The sequence below is a fragment of the Pan troglodytes genome, chromosome 2 (genome assembly GCF_028858775.2).
Source record: "Pan troglodytes isolate AG18354 chromosome 2, NHGRI_mPanTro3-v2.0_pri, whole genome shotgun sequence".
In the NCBI taxonomy this organism is placed as follows: Eukaryota; Metazoa; Chordata; class Mammalia; order Primates; family Hominidae; genus Pan; species Pan troglodytes.
Window position 1 is genome coordinate 182,403,707 of NC_086015.1, and position 21,861 is coordinate 182,425,567.

General features: G+C 34.6%; 2 protein-coding genes across 13 annotated transcripts in view; one reads left to right on the forward strand and one right to left on the reverse strand.

Moving 5' to 3' along the window:
- Positions 1–15,144, forward strand: part of PIK3CA (phosphatidylinositol-4,5-bisphosphate 3-kinase catalytic subunit alpha) — an 88,559-nt gene extending 73,415 nt beyond the window's left edge. For 2 of the 3 annotated variants that reach the window (XM_024355823.3, XM_063807359.1), the window contains exons 15-21: positions 284–390; positions 908–1,029; positions 2,170–2,248; positions 5,486–5,656; positions 6,217–6,334; positions 6,438–6,589; positions 10,306–11,355. In XM_024355823.3, the coding sequence (XP_024211591.1) occupies positions 284–390; positions 908–1,029; positions 2,170–2,248; positions 5,486–5,656; positions 6,217–6,334; positions 6,438–6,589; positions 10,306–10,576 (1,020 nt within the window). In that variant the 3' untranslated portion in view covers positions 10,577–11,355. Of the gene's footprint in view, positions 1–283; positions 391–907; positions 1,030–2,169; positions 2,249–5,485; positions 5,657–6,216; positions 6,335–6,437; positions 6,590–10,305 lie in introns of all 3 variants that reach the window. The other variant, XM_024355822.3, reaches the window with a different exon arrangement.
- The window catches only part of KCNMB3 (potassium calcium-activated channel subfamily M regulatory beta subunit 3), a 114,155-nt gene that overhangs the window by 71,422 nt on the left and 20,872 nt on the right, over positions 1–21,861 (reverse strand). For 3 of the 10 annotated variants that reach the window (XM_003310119.7, XM_063807363.1, XM_063807362.1), the window contains exons 3-4: positions 20,706–20,904; positions 15,916–16,277 (exon numbers count right to left, since the gene is read on the reverse strand). In XM_003310119.7, coding sequence (XP_003310167.1) covers positions 16,209–16,277; positions 20,706–20,904 — 268 coding nt within the window. In that variant the 3' untranslated portion in view covers positions 15,916–16,208. Of the gene's footprint in view, positions 1–15,913; positions 16,278–18,973; positions 19,495–20,705; positions 20,905–21,861 lie in introns of those variants that run through there. The other 7 variants (XM_003310117.6, XM_063807360.1, XM_009446887.4 and 4 more) reach the window with 4 other exon arrangements.

Here is a 21,861-nt window from a genome sequence, read left to right on the forward strand (position 1 = left end):
TGCCGGTTGACTAGCCCTGCTCTACAGCCAAAAGCATTGCCACTATCACCAAGCAGATTTCATCTTCTTACAGGAAGGGGTACACAGTGCTGCCAGTCTTGCTTCTGTCTCTGAGTGTTGCTGCTCTGTGTTGTAGAAACCCTCTTAATTAGAAAGCAGCAGTCTAGGATGTAGATTCAGAGACTGTACAGTACTGAGGTTCTCATGTGAGAAAGAGATTAGCAGTTAGTTTTATCTTTTATTAAGTCAGTTTCTTACTGTGACTATCCTTTTTTTTAATAAGGTACAGATGAAGTTTTTAGTTGAGCAAATGAGGCGACCAGATTTCATGGATGCTCTACAGGGCTTTCTGTCTCCTCTAAACCCTGCTCATCAACTAGGAAACCTCAGGTACTTTCTTGGGGGTTTCATTGATATATTTAAATAAATACCTTTTCTGGATAAAATCTTGAGAAAAGTAAAAATGTCTGTTATAATTAGAATGTTCAATAATTTATGCTTCTCTCTCTCTCATTCTCCTACCCTCAAAATAAGAGTAGTAAATTATCTTAAGTTCAGTACTGCCTTTATTCACAATGAGTTTTTACTACTTAAACAATACAGTTTAAAACCTTCTATGGCCAGAATTTCTGTTACCATAGGATAAGAAATGGAAATGTAATATCTGTAAAACTAATGATATATCTCTATATATTTGTTGGAAATTCATATGCAATTATATAACTTTTAAAACTTTTAGTTTTTTTTATACTCTTTAGAAATGGATTCCTAAATAAAAATTGAGGTGAAAGTTGTAAATCTTTGTAACACTTCAAAAAGCTATATTGTATTTATATTTTAAAATAAATTTGAGGGTAAAAGAATAATAAAGCAAAGGTACCTAGTAAAGTTTTTAACTATTTTAAAGGCTTGAAGAGTGTCGAATTATGTCCTCTGCAAAAAGGCCACTGTGGTTGAATTGGGAGAACCCAGACATCATGTCAGAGTTACTGTTTCAGAACAATGAGATCATCTTTAAAAATGGGGATGGTAAGGAAGAGTATTAATGAGCTTATGATGCATGAATTTAGCTATCTTTTTATACACAGGATATTTATGAACCATGAAAACTATTGAAAGCCATTTAAGGAATATACACATGTGATAAAATAAGTAATATTTATCAGATGTCTTGACCTTTGAAATATGCATGTATAATCAATGAAAAGAAAAGAAGTACTAGGTTTAGATCAGAAGTCCTGAAATCAGTTTTTTGTTTTTTCTTTTTCCTGTTCCCTGCCTCCAACCCCCCTCCCGTGGACCTGTGTAGAGAAGTATTTTTTGTTGTTGTTTTGGTTTTTTTTTTAATCAGTTTCTAATTATCATTTGCTTAGCTGTGTGAGTATCCATTCATTCCATAAATATTCTATGTGCTAGGCTCTGGGGTTTTAGCAGTGAGGAAAACAGAATCCCTGCCCTCTTGGAGCTTACAGCCTAACAGAGAAAAGAGGGACATTAAATGAATAATTACAAAAATAAAATTGCAAGCATGTTGCAAAGGAAAAGTGTAGTCTGCTCAGGAACCATATAAAAGAAGGTACTTATATGGAGGAAAAGGCTATGGGGGGAGTGAAGGAGGATCATGGACGGGTTTTCAATAGGAAATGACATTTCAGCAGTGAATTCTGTTGATCCCAATATTTTAATATAAACATATGTTCAAATTTAAGGATTCAGAAAAATAATTACTATAAATGCTTTAATTAAAAATTTTTGTGAGATGCGTGCTCACTTATCCTACATTGTTATTCAAATATGTTTATGCAAAGACTTTAAAAGTGGATTTAAGAATCAGAATATTAAGAGCCATTTGTAGTGGTGCATGCTTGTGATCCCAGTTGCTCTGGAGGATTACTTGAGCCCAGGAGTTTTAGACCAGCCTGGGCAACTTAGCAAGACCCCATCTCAAAAAATTATAAATACATTAATAAAGCTATGTAAAGGCTTTGAGTGGACATATACACTCATTTATAAATTTTTTGAAAAGAAATCAGAATATTGCTTTCCTGAAGTTTCTTTTGAAGAGTAAATATAGCTGTATTTGTTTTTCATTTGAAAACCATGTGATGGCGTGATCCCCAAATTTGCATCTGTGGCATTAAATGGTGATACATATTATTTGAATTTCAGATTTACGGCAAGATATGCTAACACTTCAAATTATTCGTATTATGGAAAATATCTGGCAAAATCAAGGTCTTGATCTTCGGTAGGTAACCAGTAAGGCAACCTGTATGTTGAAAGTTATCCTGAAAAAGTGAACTATTAATAATTATAGAAGCATATAGAGGCATATGTCTAAAAAGAAATGTATGCAGTAATTATCAGTAGTTGATTACACTATAGTACTTTGACATATCCTCCTCTTACTTGACTTAGAATAGCTAAATTATATTCAGCTAAGTAAAAAGAGCTAATAAGCTAATAAACACTCTGCTACTGCCTCTGGAGTGTCACCATTAGGAACAAGACAAAGGAGACACAAAAGACCCCTGTTTTCATTCAGAAATTAAGAGTTTAAAAGAAAGTTTCATAATGGGAATTTTCTAATTCTAAAACTGTATAAATCCTCAAATATTGGAATCAGTTTTGCAGCAAAATTATGCAACCAGCTATCTTAGAGTTTTTACCAGTCTGTTGGTTTCTACCCAACTTTCCACAATATCAGTATTATCACCAAGTTTTCTGTCATGCTTCATCTTCTCCTAGTCATTGTTGCTTCTAAAATGTTCTTCCTTACCTGACTTGTCTTTTTGCAAATCCATAGTCATTCAGGCAAAGCCCACTCTGTCCAAAGTATTTTGGCCTATAAGTGGACATAGAGTCAAGTCTAGCTGTAACAACAGGGTACATTTAGTAGGAATTGCAGGTAACACCAGACAAGGGCTTATTTGTATGCCGCTTATAAATTTTAAGAGTAGCTAGTATACAAAAATGTGTCAGTGACAAATAGTTGTACCCTTTTATTGCAAAGAAGAAAGTGGACATTTCAGGTGACCTGCTAAGGCACAAAATTGTCATCAACTTCAAATTTGTAACTCCTGATACGTAGCTTAACCCCTGCTGCTTTCCAAAAATGGTTAATGTTATATGAATCAAATTTCACTTTTTGGTATAATTTCCTGTGTCATGAGAGATACATGCCACTACTACCATGTCCCCCAAAGGAATAGACTGTAAAAAAGATTATAGAGCTAAGAAAGAGTAAAGGAGATAACCGTGTAACGCTGGTTAATTACATTGTTTAATTATAAATTAATGACTTTGCAAAAAAGCATCTGAAGTTAAGATGATTAGAAATATTAATGGTTTTTTAGTCTTGTATTTTCTGAATTTTTTTTAACTTAAGTAAATATAAGTAAAAATTTTATTTCAAGTTTAACTTTAGATTAAAATTATTTAAGTAAAATCATAACAGCATTTTTATTTATACTTGGCAAAACTATAATTCAGAATCGGGTTTATTTTAACCCTGCTTCTTTTTTTTAATAACAAGACTTAGAAGACAATTAAATTCTGTAAACTGTGAGCATGTTCAACAGTGATAAAAACATAAAATAAGAAAGAATGAGCAGGAGTACAACCTTAAGATATTTCCCTATTTACGAGGGCAGGTAGAAGAAAAGGTTGTGTAAGAGAAGTCATCAAAGGAAGTAGGAGTACTAGAGGAAGTGATTGACAATTTGTAGGGCCAAGGGCTTCAAGGGGGTTAAAAGAATAAGGCCTGTGAAAAAGCACTTGGATTTAGTGACTCATCATTAGTTTTAAGAGTTTACTCACTAGAGTGGTAGGTGTAGAAGCTAGGCTACAAGGAATTAAGTAAGAAAATGAAAATAAGTATAGACTGTATTAGGAATTTAAGAAGTAAAGGAAAGGTGGAAAATATGGAGAGTAGCTTACGAGAAGAACAGAGCAAGGAAAACCAAACTTTGGATACTTACGTGTCAATCTGAATGTTAGGTGCTTTTTTTCATTGTCTCTTTAAATCCGCACATCTGCACCCTTGACTACGTGTCCTATTTAATTTTCTATGTGAATAAATGAGAGGTACCCTAAAAAGCATTTGTGCCACATCCCAAGTATTATGGTTGTATCAAAGGGAAACATTTGTGGGATTATTTGAGCTGTGAGCTGAACTAGCTGCTGTTTTTATGGAACACGATTTTTACTTAAATAACTAGTAGGCAAGCTATGGTTATTCAGACATGGATATTTGGCAGACATTTTCTTGAAAATGAACAATATGTGCCTGTCTCTTTGAAGAAAACAACTGTGACAGTATTTGTTGCCAATGATAAAATTCAAACTTGCAACAAAAATTTCATTAGAAATTCAAAATTAGAATTTTGAAAATTCTAATTTTCATTATCTGCCGCTGAACCTAATAGAGTCCCTAAACTTAACATCTTTCTGATGAGATTCTTGGTAATATTAACAATTGTGGTTTTTTAGTATGGTATAATGAAAAGTATCAACATTTGGAACATCTACAAATGACCATGCAGCATACTATAAAATCATGTATGGGTAAGAGATCCTTTAAAAGGCAAGAAAGACAAATTGATTTTAATGTAACTGAGTATGAAAAGTTTATTGATACAGTTTTAGATTACATTTTGCAACTTAAGAAACTTATCTTGTCAGGTTTTAGAATAGTACCAAAGAAAAATATCACAATTATCTGAAAAGTCTATTATAATACTCCTTCTTTTTCTACCTACCTATCTTTGTGAGGCCAGATTTTCTTTTTATACTTTAATTAAAACATTGCATTAGATTGCATACAAAAGCATATATGAGAATCCAGCTGGGTACTATGAAGCCAGACATTTAAAAAAATTTTTTAATGTGAAAGAATTTCACTCTTCTCACTAAATTTTTTAAATGCATTTTTTGTTTCATGAAATATGTTACTTATATTAACATGTCATAGTTTGTTGCTTTTAAATGAATTAGTAAATATTTAAAATTTTTATTTTCCCTATTTCAATTTCTAATATCAGTAGATGTAATTCACATAACTAAAAGCTCTTTGGAGTCCTCAGTAATTTCTACAAGTGTAAAGGAGTCCTGAGACCAAAATTGAGAACTTCTGCCCTACAGTTTTATTTCGATGTCAATTAAACATCTTTAAATTAACGCATATTTTTAAAATCATAAATGTTTGTAAAATTTTAATTGCCACAATAATTTTCTTAATTCTTTTCTGATAAAAATACAGTGCTTTCTCAGTTGAAGGTTATAATAAATGATGACATGAATAATTTTGAGGATTATTCCAGGAGTATCTTTATCACACCATAAAAAAGAAAATTAAAATTGGGGAAAGGCAGTAAAGGTCATGCATGACAAATTTACTAATAAAATACTCATGTTTTAGCCTATTAAAACATTTGCTATTTTAAAATTCCATCATTTAATTGTAAACGTGTTACTCCTCCTTCAGAATGTTACCTTATGGTTGTCTGTCAATCGGTGACTGTGTGGGACTTATTGAGGTGGTGCGAAATTCTCACACTATTATGCAAATTCAGTGCAAAGGCGGCTTGAAAGGTGCACTGCAGTTCAACAGCCACACACTACATCAGTGGCTCAAAGACAAGAACAAAGGAGAAATGTGAGTTGTATTATTCTTTCTTCCTATGTTAATCTAAGTTTTTGTTAGATGAATCTGTCGGTGTTTGTGTATTCCTCTGAGTTAGACCAGAGAAAACAATTGTACTTTCTATGGAAAAAAATATGCTCAACCTTTGAAATATTTGATGTTAATGGATTTAAATGATTATAATTACTTTTAATTTGGTAAAATCTTAAACATTCATTTTATGTATTATCTAAAATGTATCGTTATTGCTTATTCTTTTTAAAACAAATGAATATTGCACATTCAAAATTTTATTTCTAATTCATTGTTAAAATGATTAGAAAAAATAATTTTAATGACATGCTAAGTATTTTTTCACATGAAGAATTATGCTTTGGTCAGGGAACATCTGGAAATTTCCTTAGAAACCCATGAAAACTTCACAATCTCAAAATCTTTGGACATAATTTCCTTATTCGTTGTCAGTGATTGTTTTCATTGTTCAAATGGAAACTTGCACCCTGTTTTCTTTTCTCAAGTTGGCCTGAATCACTATATTTCCATACTACTCATGAGGTGTTTATTCTTTGTAGATATGATGCAGCCATTGACCTGTTTACACGTTCATGTGCTGGATACTGTGTAGCTACCTTCATTTTGGGAATTGGAGATCGTCACAATAGTAACATCATGGTGAAAGACGATGGACAAGTAATGGTCTTCTCTGTTTAAAATGTTTTGGTGTTCTTAATTTATTCAAGACATTTTGTATCTGCATATATCAAACTATAACATAATTTCTTATTTTTGAAAGCTGTTTCATATAGATTTTGGACACTTTTTGGATCACAAGAAGAAAAAATTTGGTTATAAACGAGAACGTGTGCCATTTGTTTTGACACAGGATTTCTTAATAGTGATTAGTAAAGGAGCCCAAGAATGCACAAAGACAAGAGAATTTGAGAGGTGAGCTTGAGCAATTAAAAACACAAAATAAAGAGTTCTGGCTGCTCTATTAGAAACAATATTTTTCAAGCAATTTCAAAATAATAAATGTTGGCTGGGTGTGGTGGTTCATGCCTGTAATCCCAACTCTTTGGGAGGCCGAGGCTGGAGGATCACTTGAGCTCAGGAATTGAAACCAGCCTGGGTAACATAGTGAGAATTCATGTCTACAAAAAAATTTAAAAAGTAGCCAGGCGTGGTGGCATGCACTGTAGTCCCAGCTACTCAGGAGGCTGAGATGGGAGGATCACTTGAGCCCAGGTGGTTGAGGTTGCAGTGAGCCATGATCACGCCACTGTACTCCAACCTGGGCAACAGAGTGAGACCCTGTATCAAAATAAATAAAATGAAATAATAGAAGTTCTTTTACCACTTTAGCAAAAACTATTTTTTGTTTGTTTTTTATTTTATCTTATTTCAATAGCTTTTGGGGTACACGTGGTTTTTGATTACATGGATGAATTAAATAGTGGTAAAGTCTGAGATTTTAGCGCACCTTTAACCCAAGTAGTGTGCTTTGCCCCCAATATATACTTTTTTATCCCTCACTGTTCTTCCCACCCTCTCCCATCTGAGTCTCCGTAGTCCATTATATCACTCTGTATGCCTTTGTGTACCTATAGCTTAGCTCCCACTTACAAGTGAGAACATACTGTATTTTCAGGTTTTCCATTCCTGGCCTCCAGCTCCATCCCAGTTGCTGCAAAAGACATTATTTCATTCTTTTCTGTGGTGGAGTAGTATTCTGTGGTGTATATGTACACTTTCTTTATCCACTCATTGGTCAGTGGGTACTTACGTTGGTTTCATATCTTTGCAATTGTGAATTGTGCTGCAGTAAACATACGATATGCATGTAGATGCCTTTTTGATATAATGACTTCTTTTCCTCTGGGTAGAGGGATTCCTGGACCAAATGGTAGATCTACTTTTAGTTCTTTAAGAAATCTCCATACTGTTTTCCATAGAGGCTGTACTAATTTACATTCCCACCAGGAGTGTATAAGCATTCTCATTTCACCACATCCATGTCAACATCTGTTGTTTTTTGACTTTTTAATTATGGCCATTCTTGCAGGAGTAAGGTGGTATCTCATTGTGGTTTTAATTTGCATTTCCCTGATGATTAATGATGTTGAGCATTTTTTTCATGTTTCTTGACCATTTATATATCTTCTTTTGAGAATTGTCTATTCATGTCCTTAGCCCACTTTTTTTTTTTTTTTTTTTTTTTTTTTTTGAGATGGAGTCTCACTCTTGTTGCCCAGGCTGGAGTACAATGGCATGATCTCAGCTCACCGCAACCTCCACCTCCTGGGTTCAAAGCAATTCTCCTGCCTCAGCCTCCCAAGTAGCTGGGACTACAGGCACATGCCACCACACACGGCTAATTTTTGAATTTTTAGTAGAGACGGGGTTTTCACCATGTTGGTCAGGCTGGTCTTGAATTCCTGACCTCAGGTGATCCACCCGCCTCAGCCTCCCTAAGTGCTGGGATTACAGGCTTGAGCCACTGCATCCCACTTTAACCCACTTTTTGATGGGATTCTTTGTTTCTTGCTGATTTGAGTTCCTTATAGATTCTGGATATTAGTCCTTTGTCAGATGCATAGTTTGGGAATATTTTCTCCCATTCTACGGGTTGTCTGTTAACTTTGATGATTCTTTTGTTATGCAGAGGCTTTTTAGTTTAATTAGGTCCCATTTATTTTGTTTGTTTTTGTCGCATTTGCTTTTGGGGTCTTAGTCATTTATTATTTGCCTAGGCCAGTGTTTAAAAGAGTTTTTCCTAAGTTATCTTCTAGAATTTTTATGGTTTCAGGTCTTAGATTTAAGTCTTCGATCCATCTTGAGTTGATTTTTGTATAAGGTTAGAGACAGGGATCCAGTTTCATTCTTTTACATGTGGCTAGCTAGTTTTCCCACCACCATTTATTAAACAGAATGTCCTTTCTCCAATTTTTGTTTTTATATGTCTAAGATCAGTTCGTTGTAAGTTTTTGGCTTTATTTCTGGGTTCTCCATTCTGTTCCATTGGTCTGTGTGTCTGCTTTTGTGTGTATCTGCTGTTTTGGTAATTATAGTTTTCTGGTATAATTTGAAGTCCAGTAATGTGATGCCTCCAGATTTGTTCTTTTTGCTTAGTCTTGCTTTGGCTATTCAGACTCTTTTTGGTCGGTTTTATATGAATTTTAGGATTTTTTTTTCTAATTCTGTGAAAAATGATGGTGACAGTGTTTTGTAGTTTTCCTTGAAAAGATCTTTCACCCCCTTGGTTAAGTACATTCCTAGGTATTTTTTTGAAGCTAAAAGGGCTTGTGTTCTTAATTTGACTCTCAGCTTGGTTGTTGTTGGTGTATAGCAATGCTGCTGATTTGTGTACACTGATTTTGTAACCTGAGACTTTACTGAATTCATTTATCAAATCTAGGAGTCTTTTTTTTTTATCTTTTTTAAGACAGAGTCTTGCTCTGTCCCCCAGGCTAGAGCGCAGTGGTGCGATCTCAGCTCACTGCAACCTCCACCTCCTGGGTTTAAGCAATTCTCCTGCCTCAGCTTTCCAAGTAGCTGGGATTACAGGCATGCACCACCATGCTCAGCTAATTTTTATATTTTTTAGTAGAGATGGGGTTTCACTTTGTTGGCCAGGCTGGTCTTGAACTCCCGATCTCAGGTGATCCTCCCGCCTCGGCTTCCTAAAGTGCTGGGATTATAGAAATGAGCCACCACACCTGGCTGAAATCTAGGAATTTTTTGGAGAACTCTTGGGTTTTCTAGGTATATGATTATGTCATTGGTAAACAGCTATAGTTTGACTTCCTCTTTTCCAATTTGGATGCCAATGTGGGCTTCCTTGTCTTGTTCTAGTTCTCAGGGGGAGTGCTTTCAGCTTTTCCCCATTCAGTATGATATTGGCCGTGGGTTTGTCACATGACTTTTATTATTTTGAGGTAAGTCCCTTCTATGCCTAGTTTGTTGAGTGAAAAACTATTTTAATGTTGTTTTTTTTTTTGTATTTATTTGTGTGATGCTGTGAAGGAAAATGGAAAGGGAATACAATTTAATTTGTTGAGCTAATTAAGGCCTAAAAAGAAAGTAATCCTTAAACTTCATAACACATTAAAGGTTTTTATTTACTGAGCTTTAAATAGTTGGACTCCACCTCTATATTGACAAATAATGTATAGTGCTTAATACGACATTTTTTGGTCATACACTTTGAGGAAAGTCAGTCAACCATAATCACCTTGTTTATTCATAACTTTTTTACCACCTTATGGTATCTCATTAGACTATATCAGACTTTAAAGTACTTTTTACAATCTCCTATAAAATTCTGCTTTGTCTACAACACAGTCCTGACTCTAGCTTAAGCACAAAAGGATTTAGTATGAACCAATTCATACATTTAATACTTATTAAACTCCTGACATGCCAGGCATTGTTGTAGGTGCTGGTAATAAAGCAGTTTTTAAAAAGTCCTTATTCTCTTGAAGTTTACATTCTAGTGGGGTAAAGGGAATCAAAAGATGTTGGTAAGAGAAGTGAGAGAGGAATGCTATTTTTTTATAGCTTTGTCTACGAAAGCCTCTCTAATTTTGTGACATTTGAGCAAAGACCTGAAGGTATTAACATCATTTGCTCCATACTGACCAAACTATTCTTATTACTTATAGGTTTCAGGAGATGTGTTACAAGGCTTATCTAGCTATTCGACAGCATGCCAATCTCTTCATAAATCTTTTCTCAATGATGCTTGGCTCTGGAATGCCAGAACTACAATCTTTTGATGACATTGCATACATTCGAAAGACCCTAGCCTTAGATAAAACTGAGCAAGAGGCTTTGGAGTATTTCATGAAACAAATGAATGATGCACATCATGGTGGCTGGACAACAAAAATGGATTGGATCTTCCACACAATTAAACAGCATGCATTGAACTGAAAAGATAACTGAGAAAATGAAAGCTCACTCTGGATTCCACACTGCACTGTTAATAACTCTCAGCAGGCAAAGACCGATTGCATAGGAATTGCACAATCCATGAACAGCATTAGAATTTACAGCAAGAACAGAAATAAAATACTATATAATTTAAATAATGTAAACGCAAACAGGGTTTGATAGCACTTAAACTAGTTCATTTCAAAATTAAGCTTTAGAATAATGCGCAATTTCATGTTATGCCTTAAGTCCAAAAAGGTAAACTTTGAAGATTGTTTGTATCTTTTTTTAAAAAACAAAACAAAACAAAAATCCCCAAAATATATAGAAATGATGGAGAAGGAAAAAGAATGATGTTTTTTTTTGTCTTGCAAATGTTCTATGTTTTGAAATGTGGACACAACAAAGGCTGTTATTGCATTAGGTGTAAGTAAACTGAAGTTTATGTTAAATTACATTGATTGGAAAAGAATGAAAATTTCTTATTTTTCCATTGCTGTTCAATTTATAGTTTGAAGTGGGTTTTTGACTCCTTGTTTAATGAAGAAAAATGCTTGGGGTGGAAGGGACTCGAGATTTCACCAGAGACTTTTTCTTTTTAATAAATCAAACCTTTTGATGATTTGAGGTCTTATCTGCAGTTTTGGAAGCAGTCACAAATGAGACCTGTTATAAGGTGGTATTTTTTTTTTTCTTCTGGACAGTATTTAAAGGATCTTATTCTTATTTCCCAGGGAAATTCTGGGCTCCCACAAAGTAAAAAAAAAAAAAAAAAAAAATCATCATAGAAAAAGAATGAGCAGGAATAGTTCTTATTCCAGAATTGTACAGTATTCACCTTAAGTTGATTTTTTTTCTCCTTCTGCAATTGAACTGAATACATTTTTCATGCATGTTTTCCAGAAAATAGAAGTATTAATGTTATTAAAAAGATTATTTTTTTATTAAAGGCTATTTATATTATAGAAACTATCATTAATATATATTCTTTATTTACATGATCTGTCCCATAGTCATGCATTGTTTTGCACCCCAAATTTTTTATTGTTCATAGCAGCATGGTCAGCTTTCTTCTTGGTCTATAGATGAGGCTCAGGCACTATCCCATTTATACCAATAACCAGTGTATAACTACTTAAGGAAAACATAAAAACTTCATGTTCTTTCCTTTTATTTCTTATGTGAATCTCCCGTCTTCCATTCTCTTTTATAATTGAGAATGTCTCAATCATATGAAATTAGTTACCAGAATTAACACAATTTAGACTATCTTCCTGATTCCTTAAACCCCTTTACTGAAGTATACTCATGAATAATACTTTAAAATATGGGGGAAAAGAAACCATGAACTTGTTACCTTTTTAAACTATCCATATCTCCAAAGTAGAAAATTAAACCATTTTAAGATATGTCTCATTCCCAAGTAGTCAGAGCTCACTCTCCAACTTTATTAAATACTATTTGAGCACAGGACACATTCTTAAACATTTTGAAAAACATTAACCCAAGATGTAGAGGCTACTGCTAGTCGTCATTCTAGAATCTGATATTTTACTCTGTATTTGAAATGAATGATTAATGTCCTAGGAAATTAGGTTTAGCAGATGTCCAGGTGCCACATCAAAAAAGTGCAATAATTATTGACAGTTTTTTAGATTAGGCATATTATTGGAAAACAACTTTATAAAGAGTGAACATTGTATACTCTAGTAAAACAGCATCACTTTAAAAATATTCATTTATGAAATCTGTTACCTATAGTTGAAGTCTTGAGTAGTGAACAAGGGACTCTAATACCAATACTCTTAATATCTGGCTATTTTAGATCCCTTAAAGGGCATAATTATTGGAAATTTAGGTATTTCACTAAAGCATGTATATAATATTGCCAACAAGAAAAATAAATTTGAAGATTAAGGGAACTTACTTCTGCAAACTGTCTTGCAATAGTTAAGCAGAATTTAAACTCTGTTTTAAGCAGGAAACCAGAAAGATTATTTTGCAGTTGTAGAAGATTTCATAACTTATTAAAACTTATTAACATTTTGTGTTGTTTAGATATAGGCAGTTGATACATACTAACATCCCAGCCTTTTCAATATCAGGGTTAAATTATAGGAAAACTCAGTAAAATGGTACAAATCTGAAACTTTGATGGTAGAAACTGAAGATTTAACAGAGAACTGTGTTTTACCCGAGTGCCAAAAATGCTGTGAGCCTCCTTGCACAAAATTTATACCACTTTTGCATTTTTATCTATCAGTCCAGATAGTTGTCTCCCCTCCTTCTCCCAGGACCTCTCCACCATTAAAATGCACAAACCACATGGCCGATTTCACCATTTACATTTATTTTCAAAAGTTACTACAACCAAATTAATTCTATTAGAAGAAATGTAGACAAATTCTATAAAGACTATAGATTGTGACCTAAGAAAGAAATAAGGCAAAGAACCAAACATTGAATTAAATGCTACATGGGTGACTAAGATCTGTTTCAAGTCAGTGATAATATAGCCACTTCTGGGTACTTCAGTATCAGAGATCAGTTCTCGTGGTTTAGACAGTTCCTATCTATAGCTGACTATCCTTGTCCTTGAATATGGTGTAACTGACTATTGGCTCTACAGTTTTATTGGGCCACTTAAGAAATATTTCCTTGAATAATTATTTTGAGAAAAAGTCTAAAAATAATAAAAATAATTTTAAACACACTGTAGTAAGAAATGACTGTTGGAAAATTATGCTTTCACTTTCTACCATATTCTCAGCTATACAAAACCATTTATTTTGAAGATTTTTAGACTACTGTTAATTTGAAATCTGTTACTCTTATTGTGGAATTTGTTTTTTTAAAAAAGATGTTTCTAATTGGATTTTTAAAAGAAGAATGGAATTTGGTTGCTATTTTACAATAGAACCTAAGCTTTTTGTGGTTCTTAGTGTCCTATGTAAAACTTAGTGTCAAAGTAATCAACTTTGAGATTTTCCCTTCTATTCTGCTTTATATTAAAAGCCCATTAGAAAATGGGAACCTGGTGAATATATAATGAATTGTAAAATATTTTAATGTGTAACTTTTTCAACTGTGAAACTATTGATTTTTTGATGAAAACAGCTGCTGATAAAGTATTTTGTGTAAAGTGTAGTTCTTATTAATCAGGAAAATGATTACTTGATTAGACTGTATATGCCCTCTTGGATTTTATTTTAAATGGATTGGTGACTTTCACATAGGTAAAACACAGTCCATCTGTATTCTTTTTTCCATCAAAAATCGAGTGATTTGGAATTATAAAAAAATTGTGAGCAGCCTATTTGAAAGGCATCATGGAAATTTCACAGCACAATGACACGGGTTTGTTTTTTTCTTAATGATGTAAATCCGTTTAATTCATACTTTGATCAATAGCCCATGCTTGCCAACTCTGAAGAAATTTAATTTCCAGCAGTATTTTAAAGCTAGCCTGTTAACTTTTTCTGAATATTTAAAGTTCCTCTTTTTTCTATGTCTGCACAAACTGCAGACCTGGGCTGGACCCACATACTCAAGAGTCCACCTTAAGAAATTATTTTGATGTCCAAGACATCACTAAAATATTTAAGTTTAAAGATAATATGTGGTGTTAATTGTGGTGCTTTTACTATTTAAAGACAACTTTCATACTTCAGATGTTTTTGAGAAGAGGGGAATGTGAGGGGAGGGGGCAGAACAGGGAGGAGTTGTTTGAATGAATTACATTCTTTATATCCATCCTGCTCATTTGGGGCATGTCTTTAAGAGAAGGCTGAAAGTTGTGAGAGTATATTGTATACCGTAAGAGAATCAACTCTTCATCATGGATGGGATTGTGAAGGCTGAACTGTAAAATTCAGCATTGACAGCATCCTCAATTAATAATTCTTGGTGACAGAATAATACAGCTGGGCTGTTTTTTAAAATATAAACAATACCATTTTTAATTATTACATTAAAAATTGTAAATATATCTATGCGCCATGGCCTGGGAAGCCTGCTTTCTTTTTTCATAAAAATTATTTTTACTGTATGAAAAGATCATGGGGTTTAGCTCAAAATATCTGTGGTCCTGATAAAATTGGATTGGTAACTCTACCTCAGAAGGAAAATGGGAAAAAAAAATAGATGAGTCACAATTCAATACTTCAAGCTCAGAAACTGTGCAGATCACTGAATTTTAGATTTATAAAGTCAGAGTTGGCATGCCTTGTTTTTAATGATATGGAAGACCTTAAGAAAAAAACTTGGCTGAAGTTTAATCGTTGGTCCAGCCATTTGAAAAAGGCAATAGTTCAAGGAGGTTCCCAAATTCGGCATTTGAAATTCATTTTGTTCTCTCTTCTTCATTATTAGTGCGTTTGGTGTGTGTATACTTGCACACAATTCTGTTTGTGTACACACTGCTTGCTTAGCCCTAGTCAAGAGGCATCTTTTATAAAAGGTGTAAAGAAATATCAAGGTTCTAAAATTCGGAAGAGTTTAGAATTTATTAGGAGTTTCCCAAGTTGGGATGTTAGTCTTGAAATAAACAACTTCATGCACCTATTCCACTTAAGGTTTTGCACCTCCTTTTTATTAGTGCAGTGCCATTTCTTCTGCTTGATTTTAGGTATGTTAATATTCCAGCCTTGCTAGTTAGCATAAAGTGACAGGTGTGAGCCATGAGGAAATTTTCTGACTTAATTTGTACACAACTACATATAAGAGTTTTAGTGGAGAAAAAAATTAGTACCTTGTGCGTATACAGTAGTTAGGTAAATGATTTTTCTACCAACAGTATACTCCATTCCTCATGTAGGTAAGTACAGAAAAGGTTTTTAAATGTATTTTGTTAGCCAGTTAAAGTCTATGAATCTATCTGCAACCTTATTTAATCTGTCACTACAATAATTTTGTGGTTATGCTAAGAACCATGTATACTTTTAGGTATTCTTACTTTTGTCAATTTTTCTAGGTTGGCAAGGAGGCAGAAAACCTTCATTGTTTCATATTAAAATATAATTAGACTAAACTTAATTCTAGTATGAATTTCCAAAATCATTATCTATTTATTTCATTTTTATTTAATTTTGTTTTTATTTCATTTTTAAAAGTCCCTTGTTCAATTTAATTTATGTTCCTAAGAGTGGTTGGAGAACTTGGCCTTCATCTGATTTCAAAAATGTTTTGAGTTTCAAATGAAGTTAATGGTTTCAGTGTGATTCAGTCCTCAGACCTAATTGGGTTGAATAAAATCTAAAAGAATATACCCTTTTGGAGCATAACATTTTAATACCTTGGGGAATGTGGCACTACCAAAAGAAGACTACTAACACGTCAGATGTTCACCTGGAAGCTTTATCAAGAAATTCGAACCACCCTTTTGGCCCCATTAATTGTAGCAAGTTTATTTCTCTATATTTTGTCATTCAGTGAATTGAAGTCCTGTGGTATACTGCATTCATTAGAAGAAAAACGTTTTTAATGTCCTTTTAATGATGGCCCAGAAAGCATTTGACACAGCAAGATGCATGTGTTACTATATTGAGAATATAGAATAATAACAGTATCACTAAATTTAAGACCTCTTCCCAGTCTTGCTGTTCCTAGCAAGAAGTTTGGCCTGTGACTGCACTTACTGTTTATGCTCATCAGAAACTGTCAATGTCTGCTTTTCTTTAACTCTGCAGTCTGTAACATCACGCTGTTTATTAAAAAAAAAAGAAAAATTACTTTTTGTGTCCAAACAATCCTTAGTGTACTACATAAGCAAAAAACTGTGATAATTCTCTTTTGCCATTCCTTTTGAAAAGCAAGCCAGTGTTGCTAATAATCAAAATTTAGCTGAATTTGAGTTCTTTTCAGTAATGACTAAGAATACTTGATTGAAAATCTGAAACTATTATACCTTAAAAGCCAATTTTTCTACCCCAGTAAAGTGATGAATATTAAAGGAATGTATGTTTAAATATTTACTTCCCTTTAAGCATAAAGAATTATATGCTTGTATTTTAAGAAATATATGTATATACATATATGTATGAACGTATGTATGTATATGCAATAGGTAAGTAGACTTTTTTCCAAGTCATTTGAAGATGAGAACCTAGAAATGAAGTTAGGCTAGAAGCAAACTGGTTTTGCTTTCAGTTCTCATAAACATTGCAAAAGGTAAGTGTGGGCTTTTCTTTGACCATTAATGCACATAGGCATTAACAACTTAGTATTTCTGAGCAATTAAGCAAATAATTACTTAAATTTTATTTATTTGCCAAATGGTTTAAATAATTTTGAATTGACTTTGTTCTCCAGGGATAATCTCTCTCTTTGCTGGAATGAATCAGGTAGCTCCTATCTAAATGGAAAACTGTGGTAATTGAAACACACACTTTATATTTTAAATTAGCAGTTTGGAATTTGTTAGGGAAAAAAAAATCCCAGCAATTGCATATTGTTAGGTAGAAGTCAAATTTACAAAAACGGAATAGAGATGTGCCCTTGAGAAAAGTGTAGAATCTCAATGTGCAGATGATTTAAAATGTGCGTGCACATCAAATGTTCATGTGTACTTACATACTTTATTACAGAGAAGTCTTTGGTATACAAAATAGTTTACCACAACCTTTTAAACAGCAGGTTCTGGGCCTTAAATGCGTATCACATTTAGCCAAGAGAACTCAGGTAGGGGCATGGAAAATGAACTGCAGCTCCCTATCCCTAGCCTCTATACCAGCTGTCCAGTGAAAAGTACCAAGGCTCACTGAATGTTATAACCTAGCAGATTTTTAAATAAATGATCTAACATTTTTGAGCACCGCTACTAGATGCTAGAAGCTAAGCCAAAGTGTTTCACCTGCCCTACTTTGCTTATTCCATAAAATAACAACTGCGTGAAAGAACAGGTTATCCCCATTTTATAGATGAGAAAAGAAAGGTTTACACAGGTTAGCTTATTTGCCCAAAGTTGTAATTATGGCCTACAAAGTCAAATAAATCCTACTCTGAGACACATGTTCTTTCCACCATTGCACACTAGAAAGGAAAACACCAAGATTATTCATTACTGATCAAGTCAATATTGCTGTATTCAGCTAATTTAGTAATATGTGTCTAAATTAATTGCTAAAAGGGATTAAACTGACTTAGAATCAGTTTTTTGTTTGATTACATCTACATACAAAAGTAGCTTCAAATGTCTCATTCCACTGTCCATAATTTAAGATTTTTGAGTATAATAAAATTTTAAAGATACTTTGAGGCACTTTGGAAAATCAGACCAAAATCTCTTTTCCACTCATAGACTCGGCTTCATCAACCTGGAAAGCATTTGTTGAGAGCCTTATGACATCATTTAATAACCATGGTTGATTCATTAATTAAAGTACAATTGTTGACTATCCATGTGGGACTTCTTTTCTATTAGGTTGATGCAAAAATAATTGCGGTTTTTCGCCATTAAAAGTTAACAGCAAAAACTGGAATTACTTTTGCACCAGCCTAATACGATGTGGATCATCTGAGATGAATGTTGAAATCCAGTATAGCTTCTTCATATTTCTGGCCCATTTTTCCCACCAGAAAGTGCACAAAGTGAAATGAGCTTATGAAAAGCTTAATTAACTAGAAAAATGTTACTGAAAGAAAAATTACATGGTACGTGACAAGGCTAAATACTAGTAACTCTAAACTTAGTGAATTTTCTAGGCAGCAGCTTTCCTCTGCTGTCTAGACTGGTAAAGAACAAACTAAAGCCAAGCGCAGTGGCTCACGCCTGTAATCCCAGCACTTTGGGAGGCCGAGGCGGGCAAATTACCTGAGGTCAGGAGCTCAAGACCAGCCTGAACAACATGGTGAAACTCTGTCTACACTAAAAATACAAAAATTAGCTGGGCGTGGTGGTGCACACCTGTAATCCCAGCTACTTAGGAAGCTGAAGCAAGAGAATTGCTTGAACCCAGGAGGCAGAGGTCACAGTGAGCCAAGATTGTGCCACTGTGCTCCAGCCTGGGCGACGAGCAAAACTCCATCTCAAAAAGGAAAAAAAAAAAAAACTATAATAAATATGTTAGCTCCATGTTTTCTTAAGTTTTCTACCAGATTTTTATCTTCGTATAGTGAACAAACTGTTAAGAACTTTTTTATGAGAAATATTTTAGTATGACTATATTGCATAGAGTTAGGCTGATGGTTCAGTGTTCAGTAGATTAGATACCCTCATTGTTTATTTCCATATTGACTGGTTCTAACTAGAGCTGAAATTAGGCAAAGAATATCTTGAACTCATTTTGCTATACAGGAAAAAAAACAGTGCTTCCTTAGCTCATTTGGAAAGAGATTGGGATTAGAAAAGATGGTGAATTTGTATGTATTTATAGAAATAAATAGAATACAAAATGAGGCTTTTAAATTTTTTCCCACATGAAAATATGATACTTTAATTATTACCTTTTACATTGTTAGTTTGCAGACAGGCATAATTAGGTCCTCAGTTGCAGAAATCACAGACATCTGAAGGCCAGCACTTTAATTTGGCCACCGTCTTAAGATTTCTCTGCTCTTCCTTTGCTCCTCCTCATACTGCACAGTTTGAACTGATGCTGTTTTATATAAGGTACTTTTCCACCTACCTCATCTCTGACTACAGTGCTATATTTTTCACACAGTAAGGACAGGTGTTGTGTTAATCTCACCATGCCAACAATCAGGGCACCACCTAGCAGAGTCAGTGAAGGCCAAAATAAACAGTGGAAGATAGCCATTTGGTCATACTTTTTTATAAGAATGACATCTTCAGATTGGCTGGCTGGACTGTAGAAGCATGAAAAGGGGGTTCCATTTTTGTGATCAAAGAATTCTTTTATGTCCAGAGCACTGTTGAGCAAATCATTTCTATCTTGGTGGCACTTAGGTGTGTAAAAGCACTAGGAGTATGGAAGAGGGAAAAAGATAAAGGCACTGTCACCAATACCAAATACTTAACAGTTTTTAATTATGAAATAGCTTCAGGCTGAAGTTATTAGTGGGCAGTTTCAATCTTAGAAGGTGGTAAAATATTACATAGCTCATGGGAAAGGGTTGATTGGAGGGCCACAGTGAAATGGCCATTTCCAGTCATTAAGCAAGGATGTGGAAGAGAATTCCTAGTTTATATGACATTGCAGGAGAGTCAGTGACCAACTTCATAAGGAATATGACTCCTCCCTACATGCAGGTTCTTGGACTCTTGGACAGTATGAATCCGTTTGTCCATTGAACAAAAATGTATTGGGCCTCACTATGAGCTTTCAACGCTTAGTAATGCCTCTGTTGTCTCTGTCTTGATCTCCTGTAGCAAAATATCACCCTGAAGAAAAGCACGTTGAGGCTTTTGCTCTAGACTCACAGAGAGGGAGCCCCACCTGGACTTTGGTTCCTGGGAGACAGGACCAGTGGAGAACGGAGCTCTGTCAGCTGGTGACTTTTTTCAAAAAAGCTTGAGGTTTATTACCATATCCATTAGGTACTTGAGGTCCTGTGCTAAAGGCCAAAAACTGTTTGAAATCTTAAAAATCATTGCATCCCAAACAGAAAACAAAAGTCATCGGATTGAAACTGATGCTTAAAGACAATAAAGTGTAACATGTCAACTAATCTAACACAACTCAACTTTTATAGTTAGGTATAAATATAAATTTTAAATCATATGAAAGACTATTTCAGGGATCATTTCTATAATTCGTTAAATCATATGAACCCATTGTGTAACTTACTAAAATAAAAATAATCTTTACATTTATTTGGTAAGAAAAATTACTTGATTCAAGGGAGACTGTGAGTACACTGTAGCATATGTCATATGGTGCGGAGTGGAATCTCCAAAAGAAAGACTCCCCACAAATGACTACTCATTGGCTCAGCCTATAAATTCCAGACACCAAGTTGTGAAATTGGAATAATTTCTCTCCTTTCTATATACCCCATTTCTCCACCAAGAAGAAAGCTTCATTTATCCTGATTTGATCACTATAAAAATGTTCACTCCAAAAAAATAGATTTATCCCTAAAGACAGCCCTGGGTTATTTATGTACCCTGCTAGGGACAGTCTGGCAGGGAAGGGTTGCTGTCATAAGAACTCTTTAAACTTTACAATACCTTGGGATTTATCTGGACAGCCTCTTCATTATAATGTAGGAGAGCTTTCTGACCTGAATGGCTGAGGTTCACAAACACCCGAAGACACGGGTACTTCCCCTGACCGCGGCAGTGCACACCACAGGTGAAGGCACAGTCCAGCCAGTCGTCCATGATATCTGTGTGGATGGCAGCGCAGGTCGATTCTTCTCTCTGAATGCTTCAATTTGAAAAAAAAAAAAAATGTTCTTCACTTACTAGAAAATTTCATTCTACATTTTGGTGTGGTTATGAGCTTATGTACACAATGCCCAAGGCATTTGTGTACAAGGCATTTGTGTATTTTGAGGTGGTGCAGGATCCTTACAGCAGGCACATAATAAACAGGCAGCATGGAAGACACAGAGTTGGGGTAAAGAGCCGCAAAGTGCCAAGTTCCACCTCACTTCTGATGACCCTACTGGCATATTTCTCACTACACCAGTGGTTTTCAAACTTCAGAATCATCTGTGAGTTTGTTAGAATGAAGAATTTGTTAAACTGTGGATTCCAGGGCTTCATTCCAGAAATTCTGGTTTGGTAGGTCTGACTTGAGGCCCAGGAATCTTTATCTTTAATAGTATTTAAGATGCAGGTATTTGGAGAACCACAGTGTAAACAGTGTTAGCATTACCATAATGCTGTAACCACCAAGATTCACCCTCACTCAGGAATCTCATCATCTCTCATGCTTCATCATCTCAAGATGCACTGGCTTGTCCTGATGAAAATGTGCCTTTGGAAGGAGTCTAACTACAGGGCCGTTGATCAACATAGCCTACACACTTTCTGGCAACAAGGTACAATTCCACATACCCGCTACTTCCAAAGAGGCAAGTGCAAATCATACATGGAATCTCTCAGTAGAATACTTACCATATTTTTGCTATCAGTTAAGTTCCTAGAGGTCAAGAGCTATATCCAATTCATCCGTATGTTCCTCAAAGCATGAAACAGAATGCTTCTCACTGAGTAGATGTTTAATAAGTGCTGTACTGAATTAATTTTTTTGGCGGGGGGGATGGAGTTTCGCTCTTGTTGCCCAGGCTGGAGTGGTGCAATCTCGGCTCACTGCAACCTCCGCCTTCTCGTTTCAAGCGATTCTCCTGCCTCAGCCTCCTGAGTAGCTGGGATTACA